Source organism: Anabrus simplex, chromosome 2 (genome assembly GCF_040414725.1).
Source record: "Anabrus simplex isolate iqAnaSimp1 chromosome 2, ASM4041472v1, whole genome shotgun sequence".
Taxonomy (NCBI): Eukaryota; Metazoa; Arthropoda; class Insecta; order Orthoptera; family Tettigoniidae; genus Anabrus; species Anabrus simplex.
The window spans coordinates 912,598,524-912,620,141 of record NC_090266.1 but is presented as its reverse complement, the minus strand read 5'-3'; the positions used below and the strand labels follow the sequence as shown (position 1 = coordinate 912,620,141).

Here is a 21,618-nt window from a genome sequence, read left to right as displayed (position 1 = left end):
TGGCTTATTTACGATTTACGACTTCTATCTGCATGTGAATATGTTTAATCAACTAAACACATGTTTTAAAGATTTTGCATGCCCTTTGTTGAGAGCAAAGACATCTCTCCTTCAGAGTACTTTTCTCCAAATTCCATTGCATAAACTTGAGTGAAAAATTTTTTTTTAGAGATTTCCGCAGTTAACGGCACAAAATTATAGCTTTCATTTCATTGCCTATGTACAGTAATTTGCACTTTAAAATCCTGAGCCAAGTTGGTTCAAAGTTTCAGGTCTGTTCTAGCTGCTTTTACATAAGAACACATGAAGGAAGGATCTTCATTGGGGTAGTCACATAAGCGGAATTATAAAGACAGGTAACAGATTTCTTGATATGGTTATGAGGGTATTTAGGGGTTGCAGTAAGGATGTAAAGGAGAGGGTGTATAAGTCACTGGTAAGACCCTAATTAGAGTATATAGTTCCAGTGTATGGGACCCTCACCAGCATTACTTTATTCAAGAACTGGAAAAGATCCAAAGAAAAGCAGCACAATTTGTTTTGGGTGATTTCTGTCGAAAGTATAGTGTAAAAAAATTGTTGCTAACTTTGGGCTGCGAAACTTGGGAGTAAGGAGAAGAGTTGCTCGACCAAGTGGTATGTTCCCAGCTATCAGTGGGGAGATGACATAGAATACACCAGTAAGCAAGTAAGCTTGAATGGAGTTTTTAAAACTAGGAAACTAGATAAATTTAGAATTCAAGAGGAGAAATTGAGACAAATACTTGTTCGTTAGAAGAGGAAAAGGGACTGGAATAACTTACTAAGGGAGATGTTCGATAAAGTTCCAAGTTCTTTGAAATAATGTAAGAAAAGACAAAATAAACAAATGACAGGGAATTTGTCACCTGAGTAACAACCTTAAATGCCTATCAGTGGTGATCAATTGTGATTGTTGATAGTCATAACTCAATAAGTATGCAACAATGCCTTTAATTTCATAGAATATTTTTGATAAGGAAAAATACATAATAAGAGGTGAATTTCAGTATGAAACATAATTCTTCTGTAATCTTCTAAAATAATGTTCCAAAAGCTTTAATTTTTAAAGCCAATTTTGAAGAATCTTATTAGAAATATAAGTTCACACTGGAAGCAGTGTATCTATAAAATAAATAAAAAGGGATACTGGAAGGTATATCATGTTCCAAAGAAAAAGATAAAAGAAAAACAGTACATGCTCCATCTTTCAGTCAACATTAAAATAGAGTTCTTCAATATCGGTACTGACAGTTGACTTACCTTCAGTTTGGTGCCAACACCATCTGTACCCGAAACCAAGAGTGGGTCTTTGTAGCCAGCAGCTGCTGGGTCAAAGAGACCACCAAAGCTTCCTATACCTTCCACTATGCCACTTCGATAGGTGGCTGCAGCAGATGGTTTGATCTGGCTCACTAGAGTGTCCCCAGCCACAATATCCACACCACTGTCCTTATACGTCATGCATCCTTTTGTCAGTATAGATCTGTCAAGGAGAGAAAAGGAAAATGCATTGAGATTTAATTTATTAACCACATTCGCTTAATTCTATGAAACTCTTCTTGAACCTCTTGATAGCATAAAATGGTCAAAAGGAATTGTCTGTGAAAAGCATCTGATAATGTTAATCATGGAATGTTACTGGATCATGTTTAGACATACAACATCACGGCTTTGGACATATTAAAATCAAACCGAGATTGTTTCCGAGCCCTGGTAAAAAATTGCACTAGGGTCTTAGCTTGGGAAAAGCCACATCTCCACCATCGATTGTGCTCTATCTGATGTCCCTTCAAGTGAGCTATAGCTCTGCACCTCACTTACCACTTAAGATGTTCCCACTCCACCTTACAGGCTTCCCATAAGCCTTCCTGTACAAGGATGCCCGTTATGCAATGCGCTTTTCGGAAGTCCAAACAGCAGGTGATTTCACAAGAATGTCACTGAAAGGTATAGCATGTATTCCCATTTCTCGTTTCATTCTCTATAAGAATAATGTCAAACCGGATGTATGACTTGATGCCTTATCTTGATGCATCCACACTGTGTACCATATACTGCTCAGATCTCAGTGCAGTAAACTGGAGTCAGGACTTCAGTTTGATGATAAAGGAAGTTAATTTTGATCTTTTGAGCAACATGACAAATAGTTAGATTCCCATTATAACAATATCCAGTGATAACCATAAATTGCCTGGGAAAAGTTTCTTTACGCTCTGAGTAACATTTTATGTAACCTTTTGCACCCTTTGCCTTGTAGTAAATATCACAGGGTTTGCTGCTGTCACTTGATGATGATGGTGATGCTTGTAGTTTAAAGGGGCCAACATCTAATTAATTAATGCTATTTGCTTTACATCCCACTAACTACGCTTTTACGGTTTTCGGAGACGCCGAGGTGCCAGAATTTTGTCCCGCAGGAGTTCTTTTACGTGCCAGTAAATCTACCGAAATGAGGCTGACGTATTTGAGCGCCTTCAAATACCACCGGACTGAGCCAGGATCGAACCTGCCAAGTTGGGGTCAGAAGGCCAGCACCTCAACTGTCTGAGCCACTCAGCCCGGCGGGCCAACATCTAAGGTCATCGGCCCCTAATGGAACGAGATGGACGATATGATATGATAAATTAAAATTTTAAAATGTATCCAGTGACTAGAATTTTAAACAAATGATAATGAACAACGTTTGTGAGCTTAAAACAATCAATGGATGTAATTTGCAATGCCTAATGTTCAGTAAAATGCTAGCGAATGCACAGCCCACTTTAGTTTCTGCCATCGAACCATCCGTTTAAACGATGGTTTCCAATGTGGAATACACAATGATAGCTTGGGTGAAGTGGCATCTGTCGCAAATTTGCAGCATAGGACAGAAACATTTGCTAGCGCCTCAGGTGTACAGGCGGGCACACCAGATTCAGCGAGCAGGTTAGCAATGGGGTTTGTACGAAAAGCTCCCATTACCAACCTAACCCCGCTGTGGTGGATGCAATTCAATTTCACAAGGACGCTTTGCCTTGCTGATTTATATGCTGCACTACCGAAGTCTAACCTGGATAAAATGTGTGCCCTATAAAATCGTAGGAACACCGTGCGATCTGCCCCACCAGGTAGTGCCACTAAGAAACTTCAAAATATTCCACTTCTTAGTACATTCCACTTTTAAATGCCGCACATCTGGCTCCCACGATAATTTGCTATTGAAAAGGAGGCCAAGAATCGATAAGTGTCAACTACGGGAAGGTATAGATGTTGATTCCCATAGGGAACCTGAAATATTTGTTCCGAATGAGTAAATTTAAAATACCAATATAGTTGGTCCGCTATTGGACACCACAAAGTTTCAAGCTAACTCATTCCTGGTTGCCAGCGTTTCACCCCAGTGTGCTAAGTTGGGCTCATCAGTTGGTAAATAGCACACCTACCAAGAAGCATGGCTAGTGCATACCGTTTAGACCCAACTTAGCACACTGGGGCGAAACGCTGGCAACCACGAATTAGTTAGCTTGAAAATTTATTGTGTCCAATAGCAAACCAACTATATTGGTATTAACTACAGGAAGAGCAACGTTCCCTAAATAAAGCTCACGATGCGAGTGAAGAGTACATTTCTTGCAAAAGTGTACAACAGAGGTCTTTGTGGTTGAAAACCGAAAGCCACGTTCTAAAGTCCACTGTTTCATTCTCCTAATAGCTTGCTGTAATTGTCACTCTGCAACTGTCATATTGTGCGAGCTAAAATGCAGGGCAAAATTGTCCACATAGAGCGACGGTATTACTGCTGAACCACCAGCAGCGACAATACCGTTTATGGCAATCGCGAACAGATTGACACTAAGAACTGATCCCTGTGGGACTCCATTTTCCTGAACATGGTGTTGCGAATATGCCTGTTACGGAGATATTGTGGACAGCAGAGGTGAAAGAACGTGCGGGCATGAATGGGTGGATATAGAAGAGTCAGAAAATCTATTTAAAACTTTAAAATTCGAGCTATATTTCTTCCTTATATCTTTTTGGGTTCTTTTCAAAAGTTAGACTTTACAAAATTCAGGTGCAAAATTTTAGCTCATAAGCTAAGGCAACAATTTTAGAAAATCAGAACAATCAACTAATAACAAATTAGCAAACTTGACCTTGAAGCTCCCTAATAACAATTTTACCTGAGCCCTATTGCTCCTTTCAATCAACAGTCAAGGAGACGGATCTCCCAATTTCTTTTGCACCAACAGGAAGAGCATCTTTGCTCTATCAATTTACACCTTCCAGGCCTATCCAGGCACAACCTACATTTAACAAAATTAAAGAGTCTTCACTGTCTTATATGCTCAACAATCTGGTATCTTTAACATGAAAAGAATGAAATAGAGTTTAACAGGGGTAACAATTACCCATTCTACAAGGCCTTTGGTAAAAACAAAAGGTTAAATTTACTGGCCCAGAAACCAAGATGGTGAGGAGGTGAACACTCGCACTCCTTAAAATTGACATTAAATACATAAAACCCTATTTCTGCTTATGGCCTGATGTTACAGAGGCTAAGCCTATACAACGGAGGTGACTAGATGGAGAAAAATATTTATGTTACAGAAATTACAAGATAGAAAAGGGTTACAAAATCATAGTCATCTCAAAATCAAGTTGAGAGGGAATACAAGAGGGTACCTAACCCTCTATTCCCTGATTTCGGTTAAGTTATTTCGGCTTGTTTGAAATTTACATTTTAGAAAATAAGTTACATTGCTAAAGATTTGTAACCTTCACCTCGAGCTAGCTTTGAAAGACTATCATGTGTTAAACAAGATCTGTCATTACCTTGAACTGGTGGACCTCCCGAAGATGGATGAGGCGGCCCCCACCTCCGTTACGAACACACTCTAGACAGGAGCGATCGCTAAAACAACCTGATCTGAAAAGTGCCAGCTTTTATAGCAGAGGGGAAGGTTGCAGAAAACACTGCACCAAGGCCCTGACACACTCTGTATTCTCATTGGATAATCAAATAAATATCAAAATTTTATCGTTGGTGAATAAATAAATGTACAGAATTTCTGACTGGCCAATGCCTTAAGCTGGCAGGAAGAGATAGAAGTGTTGATAACTTTTGAACATCAAAAACAAACACTAAACATTCCAGTTTAGGAAATCTTAACATACAAAATTACTCTTGAATTTTAATAGTTCATCTTCACCCCAGAGGGCACTACCGAAGTTGATAGTAGAGACATCTGTCAAAAAATGTCCAGACTTCTTGTACTAGTAGTTTCAAAGTTTATGCTGCAAAGGGCCTTATACAAGGCACTAGTTTTAAGCGTACGGAGCAGGTGTACCTTCGATACTATACCCTCCCACTCATACACTGAATAGACGGAGGGACAAGAAATTTGATATAAATACCGGCAAGTTACCTCGGAATCTCCACTGATGCAGGACCGAAAGGATACAAATCGCCATGTGGTGTCATAGGCCTTTTCTAAGTCAAAGAAAACAGCCACCAAATGATGAATTCGAATGATGTAAACAACTCTCCAGGTGTACCAAGTGGTCAGTGGTCGAGCGAGCGGCTCGAAAACTACACTGGTACTCGGACAAGTCCTTTTTTTCTCCAGACACCACACAAGTCGGCGATTTACCATTGTCTCAAATAGCTTACACAAACAGTTAGTAAGACAAATAGGTCTGTAACTTCATGCATACTTAGGATTTTTGTCAGGCTTGAGGACAGGAATTACTATGTCCTCTCGCCACTTAGATGGAAACTCACCCTCTATCCAGATTCGGTTTAACACACGAAGGAGATATAACAGACTATCTTCACTAACCTGTTTCGACATCTGGTCCGGCAGAAGTGTCACTGCAAAGCGCCAAGGCGCTGCGGAGTTCACACTCCGTAAAGGGCACATTATAGTCCTCTGAAGCTTGAGTGGAAAAACTGAGGTGATGAAGTTCTGCCTCCTACTTCAGAGCAAGGAAATCACGATTGTAATTCCCGAAGCCAGACATATCCGCAAAATGACTGGCTAGATGGTTAGCAATCGAGAGCGGTTCAGTGACGATACTGCCTGCAATGGAAATTCCTGGCACTGAAGATGATCCTTGGATACCTGAAATATGTCAAAGTTTAGTCCACACTTGAGATGACGGAGTATGTGACGGCAGACGATACATCTCTCCCACGAAGCTTTCTTACTCAGTCGAATAACAACTCGCACCTTAGCACGGAGTTTTTTAAATGTTACCAAATTGGCCACAGTACGCTGCCTATGATAGCGTTTATGAGAGCGACGGCATTCTTTGGTAGCCGCTACAGTTTCTTTGTTCCACCAAAGAACGAGTTTTCGGCAAGGAGTCCCTGAAAAGGATGGAATGGACTCCTCAGCAGCAGCAGCAAGAATAACTTGTGTTACGTAATTGATATCGCCGTCTATGCTCTGCCTGGTCACGTAGTTAAAGGCAGCTAGTGGCGTGAACTTTGGCCAATCAGCATGTTTAAAAATCCATCAAGGAGGAGCGTCGACGGATTTCTGATTCAACAAAGTAAAAAAATGGGAAAATGGTCACTGTCACAGAGATCGCGTGTATTTCACCGGAATAGGGGAACCAGCGATCGCCTGCATAGAGTGATGTCTATGCAAGAGTATGTGCCATAACGTACACTGAAATGAGTTGGTTCACCTGTATTCAAGGTACAAAAATCCAGCTCTCTTACTAACGTTTCCAACTCCCCTTCCCTGGGGCAAGGCGTTTCAGAGCCCCACATAGGGTGATGAGTATTAAAATCGCCCAATAGGAGGAATGGAGGTGGAAGCTCATCTACGAGATCAGATGCATCATTTATATTAAGAAGTTGGCCTGGTGGAAAATAAATATTACACATTGTTGCTTTGACAGGCAGCGGAACGCGAACTGCTACAGCTTCCAGCGGGGTTCTTAGTGGAACCTCTTCACTCTAGGTATCAGAACGGACAAAAATGCCAACGTCACTGGAAGCCCGATTGGCATAATGTCGTTCTATCGAGTATATTCAAAAATTTCTCAAGACCGTATGATGACCTGGTCTGAGATTAGTTTCCTCCATGCTGACAATACTCGCCGAATACTCACTAATTAGCTGGTGCAGCTCAGCAAGATGCCTATCATAACCACAGTATGGACTAAAAGGGAAGAGTGTTAGGTTATACTTAAAACCTAAGCACTAACATAAACATCCGTAGATGTAGAGGACGAGGGGACTGACACCCAGATTTTCAACTTATTTTGAGGGCGGGATTTCATCCTAAGAGGGAAGCACACAGGTTTAGGAGGAGGCATACCTGCTGGTGCTGATTCATACCCTTCAGATGAAGGGCACGATTTCCCGTTTGCAGGAGAAGTGCGGGAGCACCTGGTAAAGGCGCTCCGCTTCTCTGCCTCCTTTTCTTGTTTAGAAGAACTGGGAGATATTTTCCGGCTTAGGAGTCCCAGCTGGCAGACTTATTTGTGGTTGAAGGTGGGGTGGTCCCCACCTTTGGGCATTTACTCTTTGCGGCTTTGCTCGCAGGAGCAACAGCCGCCTTGGGTGCAGCGTTTTATTATTTATAAATTTCATTTTCCGTATTGACAGATTCAAAGTATAGATAAGAAAAGTGTTTTTCCACCAATCAATACACAATTTACTTTAAATAGATTAAACTAGTACCGGTTTCGGCTCTTTAACGGCCATCATCAGCTAGTACATGATTTGTTTCCAGCCATGAGACAATTCACAAGTTGTTATTGTATTAGACATCCGGATGTCTAATGGGGGATTACAGTAGCATGTAATTAAAATATCAGTAGTCAAGGTAAAAAGTTACAATAAGTTAGAACATGAGTATGTAGGACCTATTAAAACATATGGGTCATAATATAAAACACCTAAAAAGTTAACACATTAAAATTTGGTAAGTATAGGTAGACACTTGTTAAAAATTTTTAGTTCATGTTACATAGGTTCCATTCTTCTATCTTCTGTGTAGTTCCTTTACTTTTATGTTATGTTGATTTTAGCTGTGTAGGGTAATCTTCGAGAAAGTTCTGAAGCTGGTATGCATCAATTGATATGGACCTTTGTCATGAAGAATTTTTTAAATTTTTTTTTTAAATTCCAACTTGTGATGTATCTGGTAAGTTTTAATATAGTAAACAGCAGGTCTTGAGTTTGAATTAGAAGTAGTTGGTGGCAACACCTCTCTCGTCTACGTCTGTGGTTGTAGTCTGTAAAGATAAGGTAATATAAGTATACCGGTGGTGTGTGCATGAAGGAATGCCTGGTGTGTGTATGGAAAGAGTACTTACTTTAGTTGTTGTGGAAGTCTTGTGCCGATGTGTTTGAAGGCTTGTGTTCTACTGCGAGTGCGTCTGGGGCTCATATTAGCTGTGGAGGGGAAGAAGGAGTGGCCGTTGGGGAAGTAGGGGCGGGGTCGGGCTTGTGATTCGTTGGTTTGTTGGAGCGTGTGTTTACTATTTTGAGATAATCATTCTTTAATGCCAGAATGGCTTTGTCAAAAATTATGCTGGTTTTTTTCAGTAATATCATTAATGTTATGATTGGGGTTAGCGTATTGGTCTAAAGAAATGTAGAAATCTTCGGTTATGTTGAGCAGTGGGCCCTTGGAGTTTATGTTTAGTATTGTCATGTCGTTATTGATGTTTGTGAAACTATGCTTGGATTCATCTACATGTTGGCCTATTGATGAGAAATGGTTATGTTTTACTGCATTTATATGTTCATTGTAGCGGATGGTGAAGTTTCTGCCTGTACGTCCTATGTAACTTGTGTCACAGTTGTTACATTTGATACGGTAGACACCTGATTGGTTGTATTTATTGTTATTATTGACTGTTTTAGTGTTATGTATAATGTTGGTACTATTGTGTGTGGTTTTGAATGCTATTTTCACGTTGTGCTTCTTGAAAATATTAGTTATAGTATATATATATGGGTGTTGTTAAAGGTAAATAGGGCATAGTCTTTTTTGGGTTTGGTTGCTTTTGCTAATTTTGCTAGGTTGTGATTTTATTTTGTGAATGATTTTGTTGACCATTTCTTTGCTGTATCCGTTATGTTTAGCTATGTCGTGGATTAACTTCAATTCATTGTTTTGGTCTTCTGTTGTCATTGGGATGTTAAAAGCTCTATAAATCATACTATAATAGGCTGCTCTTTTTTGTGTATTAGGATGAATGGAGTCATTTTTTATGGTATTTGAGGTGTGTGTGGGTTTCCTGTAGATCTTGTAACATAAGTGGTTGTCGTGTCTGGTTATTGTTAAGTCTAGGTAATTTAGTGTACGGTTATTTTCAGTTTCTTTGGTAAATTTAATTTGGGGATCTAGAGTGTTAAGTTTGTCTAGTATAGCTTGTGCGTCAGTGGATCTATTATCTAAAATTACGAAGATATCGTCAACAAATCTGCACCAAAAATGTATATTATCTATTTCTTTGATTGACATGTGTTCTAAGTAATCTTTTTTTTTTTTTTTGCTAGGGGCTTTACATCGCACCGATACAGATAGGTCTTATGGCGACGATGGGATAGGAAAGGCCTAGGAGTTGGAAGGAAGCGGCCGTGGCCTTAATTAAGGTACAGCCCCAGCATTTGCCTGGTGTGAAAATGGGAAACCACGGAAAACCATTTTCAGGGCTGCCGATAGTGGGATTCGAACCTACTATCTCCCGGATGCAAGCTCACAGCCGCGCGCCTCTACGCGCACGGCCAACTCGCCCGGTCTAAGTAATCTATATATATTTCTGCTAATATTCCGGAGGCAGGGGACCCCATAGGTAGGCCTTGTTGCTGATAAATGGTATTGGAAATCTGAAATAGTTATTGTTTACAGCGAATTCAAGTAAGTTCATGAATTCGTTTATTTCTAAGGTGCTCAACTTGCTAGTATTTTTTAGGTTAGATTCTATTATTTTGATTGTTTGTTTAACAGGAATGTTAGGGTACATATTTATTATGTCAAATGAAGCAAGGGTGTGGTGTTGTTCGATCTTTAGCTCTTTGGTTCTGTTGCAGAAATCTATTGAGTTTAGTATTGTTTTGTTTGCTAAAAATGTATAGTGCATTTGTAAAATTTTTTGGATGAATTGTGATAATTTGTAGGTTGGACTGGCTCTATAGTTTATAATTGGTCTTATAGGTACATCTTCTTTATGTATTTTTGGGTAGGCTTTCGCGGATGGTAATTGGGGGTTCATTGTTATGAGTTTAGCAGATTCAGTTTCGGTGAGAAGAAAGTGTGTGTTTTTAAGTAAAATTTTTAAATTCCTTTGTATGTTATTGGTTGGATCTCTGCGTTTAATAGAAAAAGAATTGTCTTGGAAACATTTTTTTAGTCTTTGTTATGTATTAATTTTTATCCATTATAACCGTAGTGTTGCCTTTGTCGACCTTCGTTACTAGTAAATTGTTCTGCTTTATTTTATTTTTAAGTTTGTTTAAGTTCGATCTATTTGTGGTATTCATGTTTAGGTTATTATTGTGAATGTTATTGATGTATTGCGCGATCTTTCTGCTGATTTCGTGTCTAACTTCGTCTCGTACGTCATATCGGATCCTTTGTAAAGCAAGTTCTGTTTCGGTAATGGTAGTTATAATATTCTGGTAGGATGATGCATTACCCCAGTTGTGTTTGGGTCCCCTGCTCAACATATCCGTTTCTACGTCGTCAAATACGGTTTGCGTAAGATTTTTTATAGGCGGATGGAATTTATGTTGGGAATTCTTGTTAGAAAGAGAGGGATCTTTGTTTTGGATTATGGTTAGTGGCTTTGGTTTACTTTGTTGTTGTTTCAGTGTTTTCAGTTTTTTGTTTAGTGTGTTTTGTTTCTTTATGGCTAAGTCTTCTATTTTTTCTCTGGAAATTCATTGAAAGTAATTCCAATAGCTGTGTGGGAGTTCATGGGATGCTTCCAGGTGTGTTGAGTAAAGTTCCTTATTAAGGTGTTGTTTCTTACGATATAGGAAGTTTATTTCTTCTTTTAACCAAATTTCATTAGTCCTGTTTTGTGTTTTGCGTGTCTGAGCAGTTAGTCTGTGATTATTATTGTATTTCTGGAGAAACTTTGGTGTTAAGTTGTTTGAAAGGCATTCCTTCAAAAGGCAATGCTTTTGGTTGCGTTCATTAGTTTAATTTTCAAATTCTGATATTTAAATGCCTTACGTTTTGCCTGGTTGGCTTCCGTATTATTATTTATAAATTTCATTTTCCGTATTAACAGATTCAATTACCGTCCGCGAAAGCCTACCCAAAAATACATAAAGAAGACGTACCTATGAGATCAATTATAAACTATAGAGCCAGTCCAACCTACAAATTATCGCAATTCATCCAAAAAATTTTTAAAAAGCACTATACATTTTTAGCAAACAAAACAATACTAAATTCAATATATTTCTGCAACAGAACCAAAGAGCTAAAGATCGAACAACACCACACCCTTGCTTCATTTGACATAATAAATATGTACCCTAACATTCCTGTTAAACAAACAATAAAAATAATAGAATCTAACCTAAAAAAAATAGCAACTTGAGCACCTTAGAAATAAACGAATTCATAAACTTACTTGAATTCGCCGTAAACAATAACTATTTCAGATTTCACAATACCATTTATCAGCAACAAGGCCTACCTATGGGGTCTCCTGACTCCAGAATATTAGCAGAAATATATATAGATTACTTAGAACACATGTCAATCAAAGAAATAGATAATATACATTTTTGGTGCAGATTTGTTGACATTATCTTCGTAATTTTAGATAATAGATCCACTGACGCACAAGCTATACTAGACAAACTTAACACTCTAGATCCCCAAATTAAATTCACCAAAGAAACTGAAAATAACCGTACACTAAATTACCTAGACTTAACAATAACCAGACACGACAACCACTTATGTTACAAGATCTACAGGAAACCCACACACACCTCAAATACCATAAAAAATGACTCCATTCATCCTAATACACAAAAAGAGCAGCCTATTATAGTATGATTTATAGAGCTTTTAACATCCCAATGACAACAGAAGACCAAAACAATGAATTGAAGTTAATCCACGACATAGCTAAACATAACGGATACAGCAAAGAAATGGTCAACAAAATCATTCACAAAATAAAATCACAACCTAGCAAAATTAGCAAAAACAACCAAACCCAAAAAAGACTATGCCCTATTTACCTTTAACAACACCCATATATATATACTATAACTAATATTTTCAAGAAGCACAACATGAAAATAGCATTCAAAACCACACACAATAGTACCAACATTATACATAACACTAAAACAGTCAATAATAACAATAAATACAACCAATCAGGTGTCTACCGTATCAAATGTAACAACTGTGACACAAGTTACATAGGACGTACAGGCAGAAACTTCACCATCCGCTACAATGAACATACAAATGCAGTAAAACATAACCATTTCTCATCAATAGGCCAACATGTAGAAGAATCCAAGCATAGTTTCACAAACATCAATAACGACATGACGATACTAAACATAAACTCCAAGGGCCCACTGCTCAACATAACCGAAGATTTCTACATTTCTTTAGACCAATACGCTAACCCCAATCATAACATTATTGATATTACTGAAAAACCCAGCATCATTTTTGACAAAGCCATTCCGGCATTAAAGAATGATTACCTCAAACTAGTAAACACACGCTTCAACAAACCAACGAATCACAAGCCCGACCCCGCCCCTACTTCCCCAACGGCCACTCCTTCTTACCCTCCACAGCTAATATGAGCCCCAGACGCACTCGCAGTAGAACACAACAAGCCTTCAAACACATCGGCACAAGACTTCCACAACGACTAAAGTAAGTACTCTTTCCATACACACACCAGGCATTCCTTCATACACACACCACCGGTATACTTATATTACCTTATCTTTACAGACTACAACCACAAACGTAGACGAGAGAGGTGTTGCCACCAATTACTTCTAATTCAAACTCAAGACCTGCTGTTTACTATATTAAAACTTACCAGAGTACATCACAAGTTGGAATTAAAAAAAAAAATTAAAAACAATTCTTCATGACAAAGGTCCATATCAATTGATGCATACCAGCTTCAGAACTTTCTCGAAGATTACCCTACACAGCTAAAATCAACATAACATAAAAGTAAAGGAACTACACAGAAGATAGAAGAATGGAACCTATGTAACATGAACTAAAATTTTTTAACAAGTGTCTACCTATACTTACCAAATTTTAATGTGTTAAAACTTTTTAAGTGTTTTATATTATGACCCATATGTTTTAATAGGTCCTACATACTCATGTTCTAACTTATTGTAACTTTTTACCTTGACTACTGATATTTTAATTACATGCTACTGTATACATTTCCATCCCCCATTAGACATCCGGATGTCTAATACAATAACAACTTGTGAATTGTCTCATGGCTGGAAACAAATCATGTACTAACTGATGATGGCCGTTAAAGAGCCGAAACCGGTACTAGTTTAATCTATTTAAAATAAATTGTGTATTGATTGGTGGAAAAACACTTTTCTTATCTATACTTTGGGTGCAGCGATCGTAACAGATTTAAAAGATGTAAACGACGAACCTGGGAGACTCTGTGCTGTCTTTGTGTAGTCTAGTGTCTTGGTGGGTGCATTCATAGAATGCTTCCTGCTATGAAGGACCATCCAGGGTCTTCATCTCCTGGATCTTCTTCTCACCGAGATATACCAGACAGTTCTAATCTCGGGGTGAATGAAGACCAGGGCAGTTAGTGCAGCTGTAAGGAGTTGTGCACCCTTTCGCGCCGTGAGTCCACATGTACCACATATAGACGGATTCGAGCAACGAAATACCATATGCCTGAACCTCTGGTGTTGTCAGTAGCGGATGGGAGGCGGGGCCAATGGCCTCACATCGCTGCAATAGGTTGTTACCTTGACTTTTTCTGGTCACACGGACAACACAACATCTTCGCCATTGACTTGGCGCGTAATGTGCCGGAAGTGCGTCACGCCACAATGCTTTATGTCTTCCATCAACTCATCATCAGTGTTCAAGACGAGATCGCGGTGGAGAATAACTCCACGAACCAGATTCAAGGTGTTGTGCTCTTCCACTTTGACGGGAATATCGCCAAAGTGGTCGCACTTGAGCAACCGATCAGTTTGCATGGCAGTACGCGTCTTTAGCACCAAACTACCGTTGTGCATTTTTTTCAGATCTTCCAGTTCACCGTAGACACCTTCTATGTGTCTACTAAACAAAATAGACTTTGCCAGCTTGAAGTCACTCCCATCATTTCTGGTAACAACCAGAAACCTAGGGAAGCTGGATCCCATTATTTCACACCATGCTTGTTCCCACGGGGTGTAACCCCTCAAAGAATAAAATGTTAAAGACTTCGGTGGGGGGCTGGCCAGGCTGAAGACGTTTCGAAGCCATGCCTGAAATAATCTTCCCTGAATGCCACCCACTCTGATCAGGGGCCACTGTAGCTGAACCAAGCAGCCAAGGCAATACCCACCTTGTCATAGGAGGTATTGCTCGGGGTTCGATGTTGGACGATGCCTAATACGCGATGACTGAGGCAATGAGCACTAGGACTCCCTTCCTCCAATCACCCACAATAGCATGCACCCCATAGAGAAAGAATGAAAAAACAATTAATAATAATATGTCCTTCCGGCATTCATCTGTGTTGTCAGGCGGATACTACTGCACGGGTACATGGTGCTCCCACCCGAAGGCTTCCCGGGGTCACCAGCGGGCATTCCAGCGTAAAAGCATACGTAAGATGTCCATCTCCAAGCAGCACGCAGATCAAGAACTTTGAATCGGTCTACAAAAAAAAAAAAATAATAATAATAATAAAAAATAAAGAGGGGACCGATGTCCACATGATCCTTTTAGTTGCCTTCTACGACAGGTAGCGATTACCTGTGAATGTATTCAGCTCCTCCCAACCACAGGGGGTCCAACACATGATACCAAACCGCAATCCATGTCCACGCCATGGTGGCCCCTTTCAGTCGCCTCTTATGACAGGCAGGGGATTCCGAGGGTGTATTCTACGTCTACGCCCCCCACCCGCGGGAGGCGTTACCTTTTAGTTACCTCTTATGACAGGCAGGGGACACCGTGGGTGTATTTTTCATCTGAAAAACCATCTTCAGGGCTGCCAACAGTGGGGTTCGAACCCACTATCTCCTGGGTACAAGCTCACAGCTGCGTGCCCCTAACCACACGGCCAACTCGCCCAGTATAATGGAAGCTACGTTGTGTGTTTCAGTATTCCTAACGAATAATCTCGTTCCACATGCTGCCCTTACCTTTTTTAACACCTTATAATCTATCTCTTCATTATTTCTCATTCCCAAATATCATTAATTCCTAACAGATCAAAATTAATCCACTTTGCTGACTCAGCCAGTACAATTTCCTTTCTTTCAAAAGCCCCATTAATATTGATAGCAATCATCAAATTCCAGTTTGTTTTACGAAGTTGTTTCCAAGGAGTCCACACCCTGTCAAACAGAAGTAGGACTATGAGAGTGAACCAAAAAAATCTGCAAGCAAGGAGCTAGTTTTACTTACAGTGTAACTATTCCCAATAGGATATTAAAATTTATTAGCTCTTTGTAACATACTTAACTATTAATATCTGTCTACCTAAAGGGCATTAACTAGAAGAAAATGAAACAACTATTTACTGGGGCACAATGAAAAATAATCCCCTCCCCCACTCTTACAATTAAATTCAACAAACATATCACGAAAACTTGAAATAAAATTGGGCACCACTCTAATATGTAATCAAAGAAATATGAATAATTGAGTTTTGCCTAGCATGAGTACTCCTCTTGTTCCAGGGCAACGATCATGTGCTGGCGAGTCTCCAATTCTACTCATAACCTTAACTGACACTATTTAAATTCTGAAAATGAATCTGGGTAGCATGCCAGGTTTCCACTCCACCATATAACATAAGTTTAACTATTAAATATTCTAATATTCTAACAGCACTCACAATACACGATTACATTTCCTCCTCCCTCATTTGACAAGCAACACAATAGATCTGTACCCTTCACTTTAAAGATTTACACTGTACATACCTCATATGGTAATATTACTTATAACAGGGAGTCAAATCAAAAGACCTGCATCTGGCGAGCCGAACTTGTCCTTGGACACTCCCGGCACTAAAAGCCATACGCCATTTCATTTCATTTCATTTCATTATAACAGATCACTCAGATTCACTCAACATTCTAACTAGTAAGGACAAGGTACTGTAATCAACCTTAAGATTGGAAGCCGCTTATTTACTACGTGCATCCCTAACATAACACACTCTTCTTCAACCCTGAGTCCTGGACCTCCCTACTGCCACAATCCTCTGTAGAAGTTAGTTTGTCATCCCCCCCTTCCAGACACACATACAACTCCAAGACATCACCAGCTAGGAATCATTGTCCCAATTTCACTGACGTATATACAGACTTCAGGCGGTCAAACCTCCGACTGACAATTTAGCAGTTATGAAATCACCATCCCATTTTAACCACATATATACATTCAATAAGAACTACCATCACCATAAAAGATGAGAATAATAAGTACCAGCATTGTGCGAGGGAATAGTATTAAGTCACATCACAATTCTATTTGAAAATCGTAAGTCAACCCCTCACGATGTAAAAAATATCAAGTGAAGTGAAGCAATGAAAATATGAAGTCAAGTCTGCAATGCAAAAATACCAAATCCAGTGAAGCCAAGCACTAACTATGTAGAAATATCAAATCAAGCGTTCACATGACAAAATACCAAGCCAAGTCTAGCCAAGTGTTGCCAAGTCTGTTTCCTGCAAAGCACCTGGACCATGTGGAGATCGCATCCTTAAAAAAGACTCTGTTTATAATTAGTTTGAATTCTCAGTGAGTTAATTGACCTTTGCAAATTTTACACACGATGGGCTCAGTGCTACTCTTCTATTTTACAATGATTTTCTCGATCATACAATATACAGAGAACTGGCTCAGACAGTCAACTCTATAAAACAGGATTCACTTCACCCCAGAACCCATAAGAAAGCTTCTTTCTCCAGTTTAATTAATAGAGCCTTTAGCATTTCTCTCTTCCAAAAAGGACTTCAGAACGGAAATTAATGAAAATGAAAATCCACAGCAAGTTTCCAGCCATTTGACCGGGTCAGGAATGGAATGAATGAAGCCCCCTTCCAGTGGCGAAGATGGGAATTGTGCCAGCTGCCGAAGCCTGTGCACTCCTCTGGGGCAATGATTAATGAATGATTAATGAAATGAAATTATATTAGTGAGTATTGCTGGAATGAAAGATGACAGAGAAAACCGGAGTACCTGAAGAAAAACCTGTCCTGCCTCTGCTTTGTCCAGCACAATCTCACATGAAGTGACCAGGATTTGAACCACAGAACCCAGCAGTGAGAGGCTGATGTGCTGCCACCTGAGCCATGGAGGCTCCAATGGAAATTAATATTATCTATAAAATAGCAGATAATAATGGCAACAAAATTAAAGATCAACCAAATACCAATCTCGCTAGAGATTCTACAAAATAAAGTTTGCTACCATTACGTTTAACAACATCAAAATTTATCAGATCACTAATCTTTTCAAAACACACAACTTTAATATAGGTTTTAGAACAAGTAACACCATTAGTCATTTATTTTATAGTTCCTGAAGTATTGTCCGTGGTAGCAACATATACATACAGTGTATACAAATTGAATTTTACACAATGTAAAGCTTCTGAAAGAGACCAGATTGGTAAGAAATTTGTAATACATTGTCAAGAACATGTTAATGCAAATAAATACCCTATTTCATGTGAAAAATCAAGGGTTTTCTTGCAATCGTGACCTAACAGTAATAAACACCACTGACAGTAACCTTGGTAAACACGCTGCTTCCTTTCACCCCACGCGCGCACAAAACTCATTGACTATCAATGTCCGTGACTTTGTTATTCATCACTAGCCGTGCCATTGGCAGCCGGTTGTACAGTGCCTATGTGTAATGTCACTGGTTCTCGGGAAATAGTGAAGAGTGAATGCCATTCTACTAGCCTCTATAAAAATATTTCTCAAATCCGCAGAATGGCATCAAAACATTACTCTCTTGAGCTGACTGAAGGGTCGATCATAACGTACTTCTGAGCCCCAGCTGGGCAGGTAATGTCATTCGAATTAGTAATAATAATGTTATTGGCTTTACATCCCACTAACGACTTTTTACAGTTTTCGGAGACGCCGAGGTGCTGGAATTTAGTCCTGCAGGAGTTCTTTTACATGCCAGTAAATCCATCAACACGAGGCTGACGTATTTGAGCACCTTCAAATACCGCCGGACTGAGCCAGGATTGAACCTGCCAATTTGGGATCAGAAGGCCAGTGCCGCAACCATCTGAGCCACTCAGCCCGGTCATTCGAATTGGAATAGCAAGGATGTGACCCTTAGAATTTTTAGAAAGGCCACAGTTACTCGGTGCCAGAGTTATAACGTGTTTACTGTACCTGACGCTTAATAAAGTTAAAAGTTTTATATACAGCAGGAATATTTTTGCGATGGATTGTTGTATTGTAGAGACACGTGGAACAGGTATTGCTGGCAGATTTTCAGCAGGTGTCTCATCGATATTATGATGTCAATTTTAAGTTAATGGTTATTAGACACACAGAAATAAAGGATAATTGTGCAGCCACAAGAAAATATGGCATAAGTGAAGCCAATATTCTACGCTGGCGTGAAGACAAAGATAGTCTACAACTGCATATTGCACCAGGAAAGCTTAAGGTATTGGATTGGAGATGATTTCTTATTGATTATTTTGAGAGCTGGTCTATTATTATGAAGCGCAAACAAAATAATACTACATAGAATGACACCAGTGGACTTTTCCAGCAAAAAAGAAAGTAAAAACAGTATAGTCTGCTGGGAAAGTTCTAGGCATTGTCTTTTGGGAAGCAGAGGGGTGCAAGATCACAATATGAAGATAAAGTCCGAATTCAACGGAACAAACTCGCACAAATATTTGTTTATAGGAAGAGGAGGTGCAAGGCTACTAGGAGCACGTACGTGTTACTCTCTCTCTCTCTCTCTCTCTCTCTCAATATAATTAATTTGTAAAAAATTCAGTTAAGATACTCTTCTCTCCTTTTCTAGTAGCCTAAAGAAGACAAGATTTGTAAAATACTATACTTGTATTCTTTTGATATTGTGTTTTTACATGTTTGATCCTTTTCTTTTATTCCCTAAGTCACTGGTTCCAAATTATTTACCTCTTGGTTTACTGCTGTATGTTTACTAATATAATCCTTGGCGATATCCGAATACCTACATTTGTGTCTGTCCTGATGAAGATTTTTCTATTTGTATGATACCACCCGACCTTGGTTAGCAAAATTCTAAATCGCACACTTCACCCTTACCCCCGTTTGCTGTCAAGTGATGCCCACCTCCGATAAGCTACTTCGCTCTCCTTCCTCTTCTTCTAGCCTAATAATTACAGGATCTTTAAAATACTTGTTTTGTTTTTTCGTGATGTCATCTTTTCCAAATTTCCTGTGTTTTTATCCATCTCTTGCATGCCTTAAGATGCTGGTTCCTATCTGTTAAACTCTTGCATTGCTGCTTTACATTTTCTAATACAGTTCTTAATGGTATATGAATACCGTTGTGTTCTGTTTTAGTGATGTATCAGTGTGTTGTCCATTTTATTTTCAAAGGACATAGTTTTGCTGATAAACATACTAAATATTCAGCAATGAGTATTCATATGGCAGATTTCAACCATTCCTTCTCAATTATAAACAAGGATTTAGTCATTTTACATAACAGTTAATAATGGTAGGTACCTTAATGAACATTTATGAAAATAAGATATATATCAATATTGACCAAAGATGTAATCCTAAATGACATAACCAAAACTATTAATGATCCTTTTTGGAAGAAATATTTTAAGTATTCCCTTCGACTAATAGAAATCAAAAGTCTACTTCAGACGTCGCACATTCCTCTTCCGCCTTACCCTCCCTATCTTACCCAAACCCCACTTCTCCCTTCCGAACACAACTGCTGTTTTTAAATTCTAATACAACTTTCTTTTCTTTCTAGACTCCCTCTTCTTGAACCATCACTTCTACAGATTAAAATCTTCAAATTCATACATGCTTTCATGATTTTTTGCATATTTATCAATGATAGAAGTTCCCCTTGCAACAAGAAAAAAAACAATCAGCTATATAGGGTGCTTGGCAACAACGTGAACAGGGTATATGAGCCTTAGAGGGTTGGTCATAGTGATAAATAATTTTTTAAAATTATTCAATATCTTGCGCCGTTGGCATTTTATCAGCTGCTGAAGTCAGCGAGTGAATTCAAATGGGCTTTGCCAGGCTGTGTTGCTAAATTTGCATGTGACTTAAGATCGGCCTGAAAGCCTTGCCAAAAAACCAGCATCGAACACAAACACAAACACACTGTGGGTTTCAGCTGGTGTCATTGTAGCGTACTTGCTATAGCATAATCCTATCAACTCAGAGGTCCGTGTTCAAATACCCCCTTGGCAAAGTTTTTTCTCCGATTGGTACTCTCAAACTGCGAACTACTATGAATAGAACAGGAATGTGGCTTGTTTACAGCTGTCCTTCTAAGAACTTGTACCATTATTTATTACCCAACAGTAGCCTTTGAAAGCACAAACATTTCGTCAGTTGTCAGTCAGTCTCCTAGCTTTGGCTCTGCACAGAGTAAATGCCAATGACAGCAATGCCATTGCTGAATTAATTGAAAGTGATTGACAGTAATTCAGAGGACAATTATGTCGATTATGATAATATTGAAGAACAGATTTTAAGTGCAAGTGACCGTTCATCTGATGCGCATGACTGTGAAATCATACCTAAATCCCGCATACGAGAGCAAAACATTGTGACTGGGTGTGTGTGTGTTAGTGACAGTGATAACCATCCAATTATTCATCACTTTTCAGGCTCACCAGGAGTGTCAGGAGAACTGAGAGACAAATATTTAGACAGTTCTGTGTTGGATTTGTCTGTGGTTTTGGAGTTTATGGACCTGTTGTTTTCCCGATTGCGCAGGAAACAAATATTTGTGCTACGGAACAATTATTGGACCCAGGCAAGGAAAAAGGGAGAGATTATGACAAGTGGTTTAACACTAATGAGGATGAAATTAAGGCCTACTTTGCCCTCTGCATTCTGACGGGGTCCATTCCAAGTTTGTAAGCCTCGCATCCGATTATATTGGAGTAAAGATAAATGTACTGAGACAAAAAAAAGCGTGAAGAGCCTTTACATATACCCAAATGTTTAGAGATTTATTACACAAAATCTTCATTCTGATGTCATTGTTGCCGAGTACTATTATTTTGAATGCTTCACTGAAAACTGTGCATGAAAATTCTGACAACTGTTCCATTTATGGCATTTATTTCAGAGCATTGCAAGGTAGTTCTAACCAGGTGGCTTACTCGTGTTGAGAGAGATTTAAA

General features: G+C 39.1%; 1 protein-coding gene across 2 annotated transcripts in view; it reads right to left on the bottom strand.

Annotated features, from left to right (window-relative positions):
• The window catches only part of Gart (trifunctional purine biosynthetic protein adenosine-3 Gart), a 529,244-nt gene that overhangs the window by 145,402 nt on the left and 362,224 nt on the right, over nucleotides 1-21,618 (bottom strand). For both annotated transcript variants that reach the window (XM_067141687.2, XM_067141686.2), the window contains exon 10: nucleotides 1,282-1,504. In XM_067141687.2, the coding sequence (XP_066997788.2) occupies nucleotides 1,282-1,504 (223 nt within the window). The remainder of the gene's footprint in view (nucleotides 1-1,281; nucleotides 1,505-21,618) is intronic.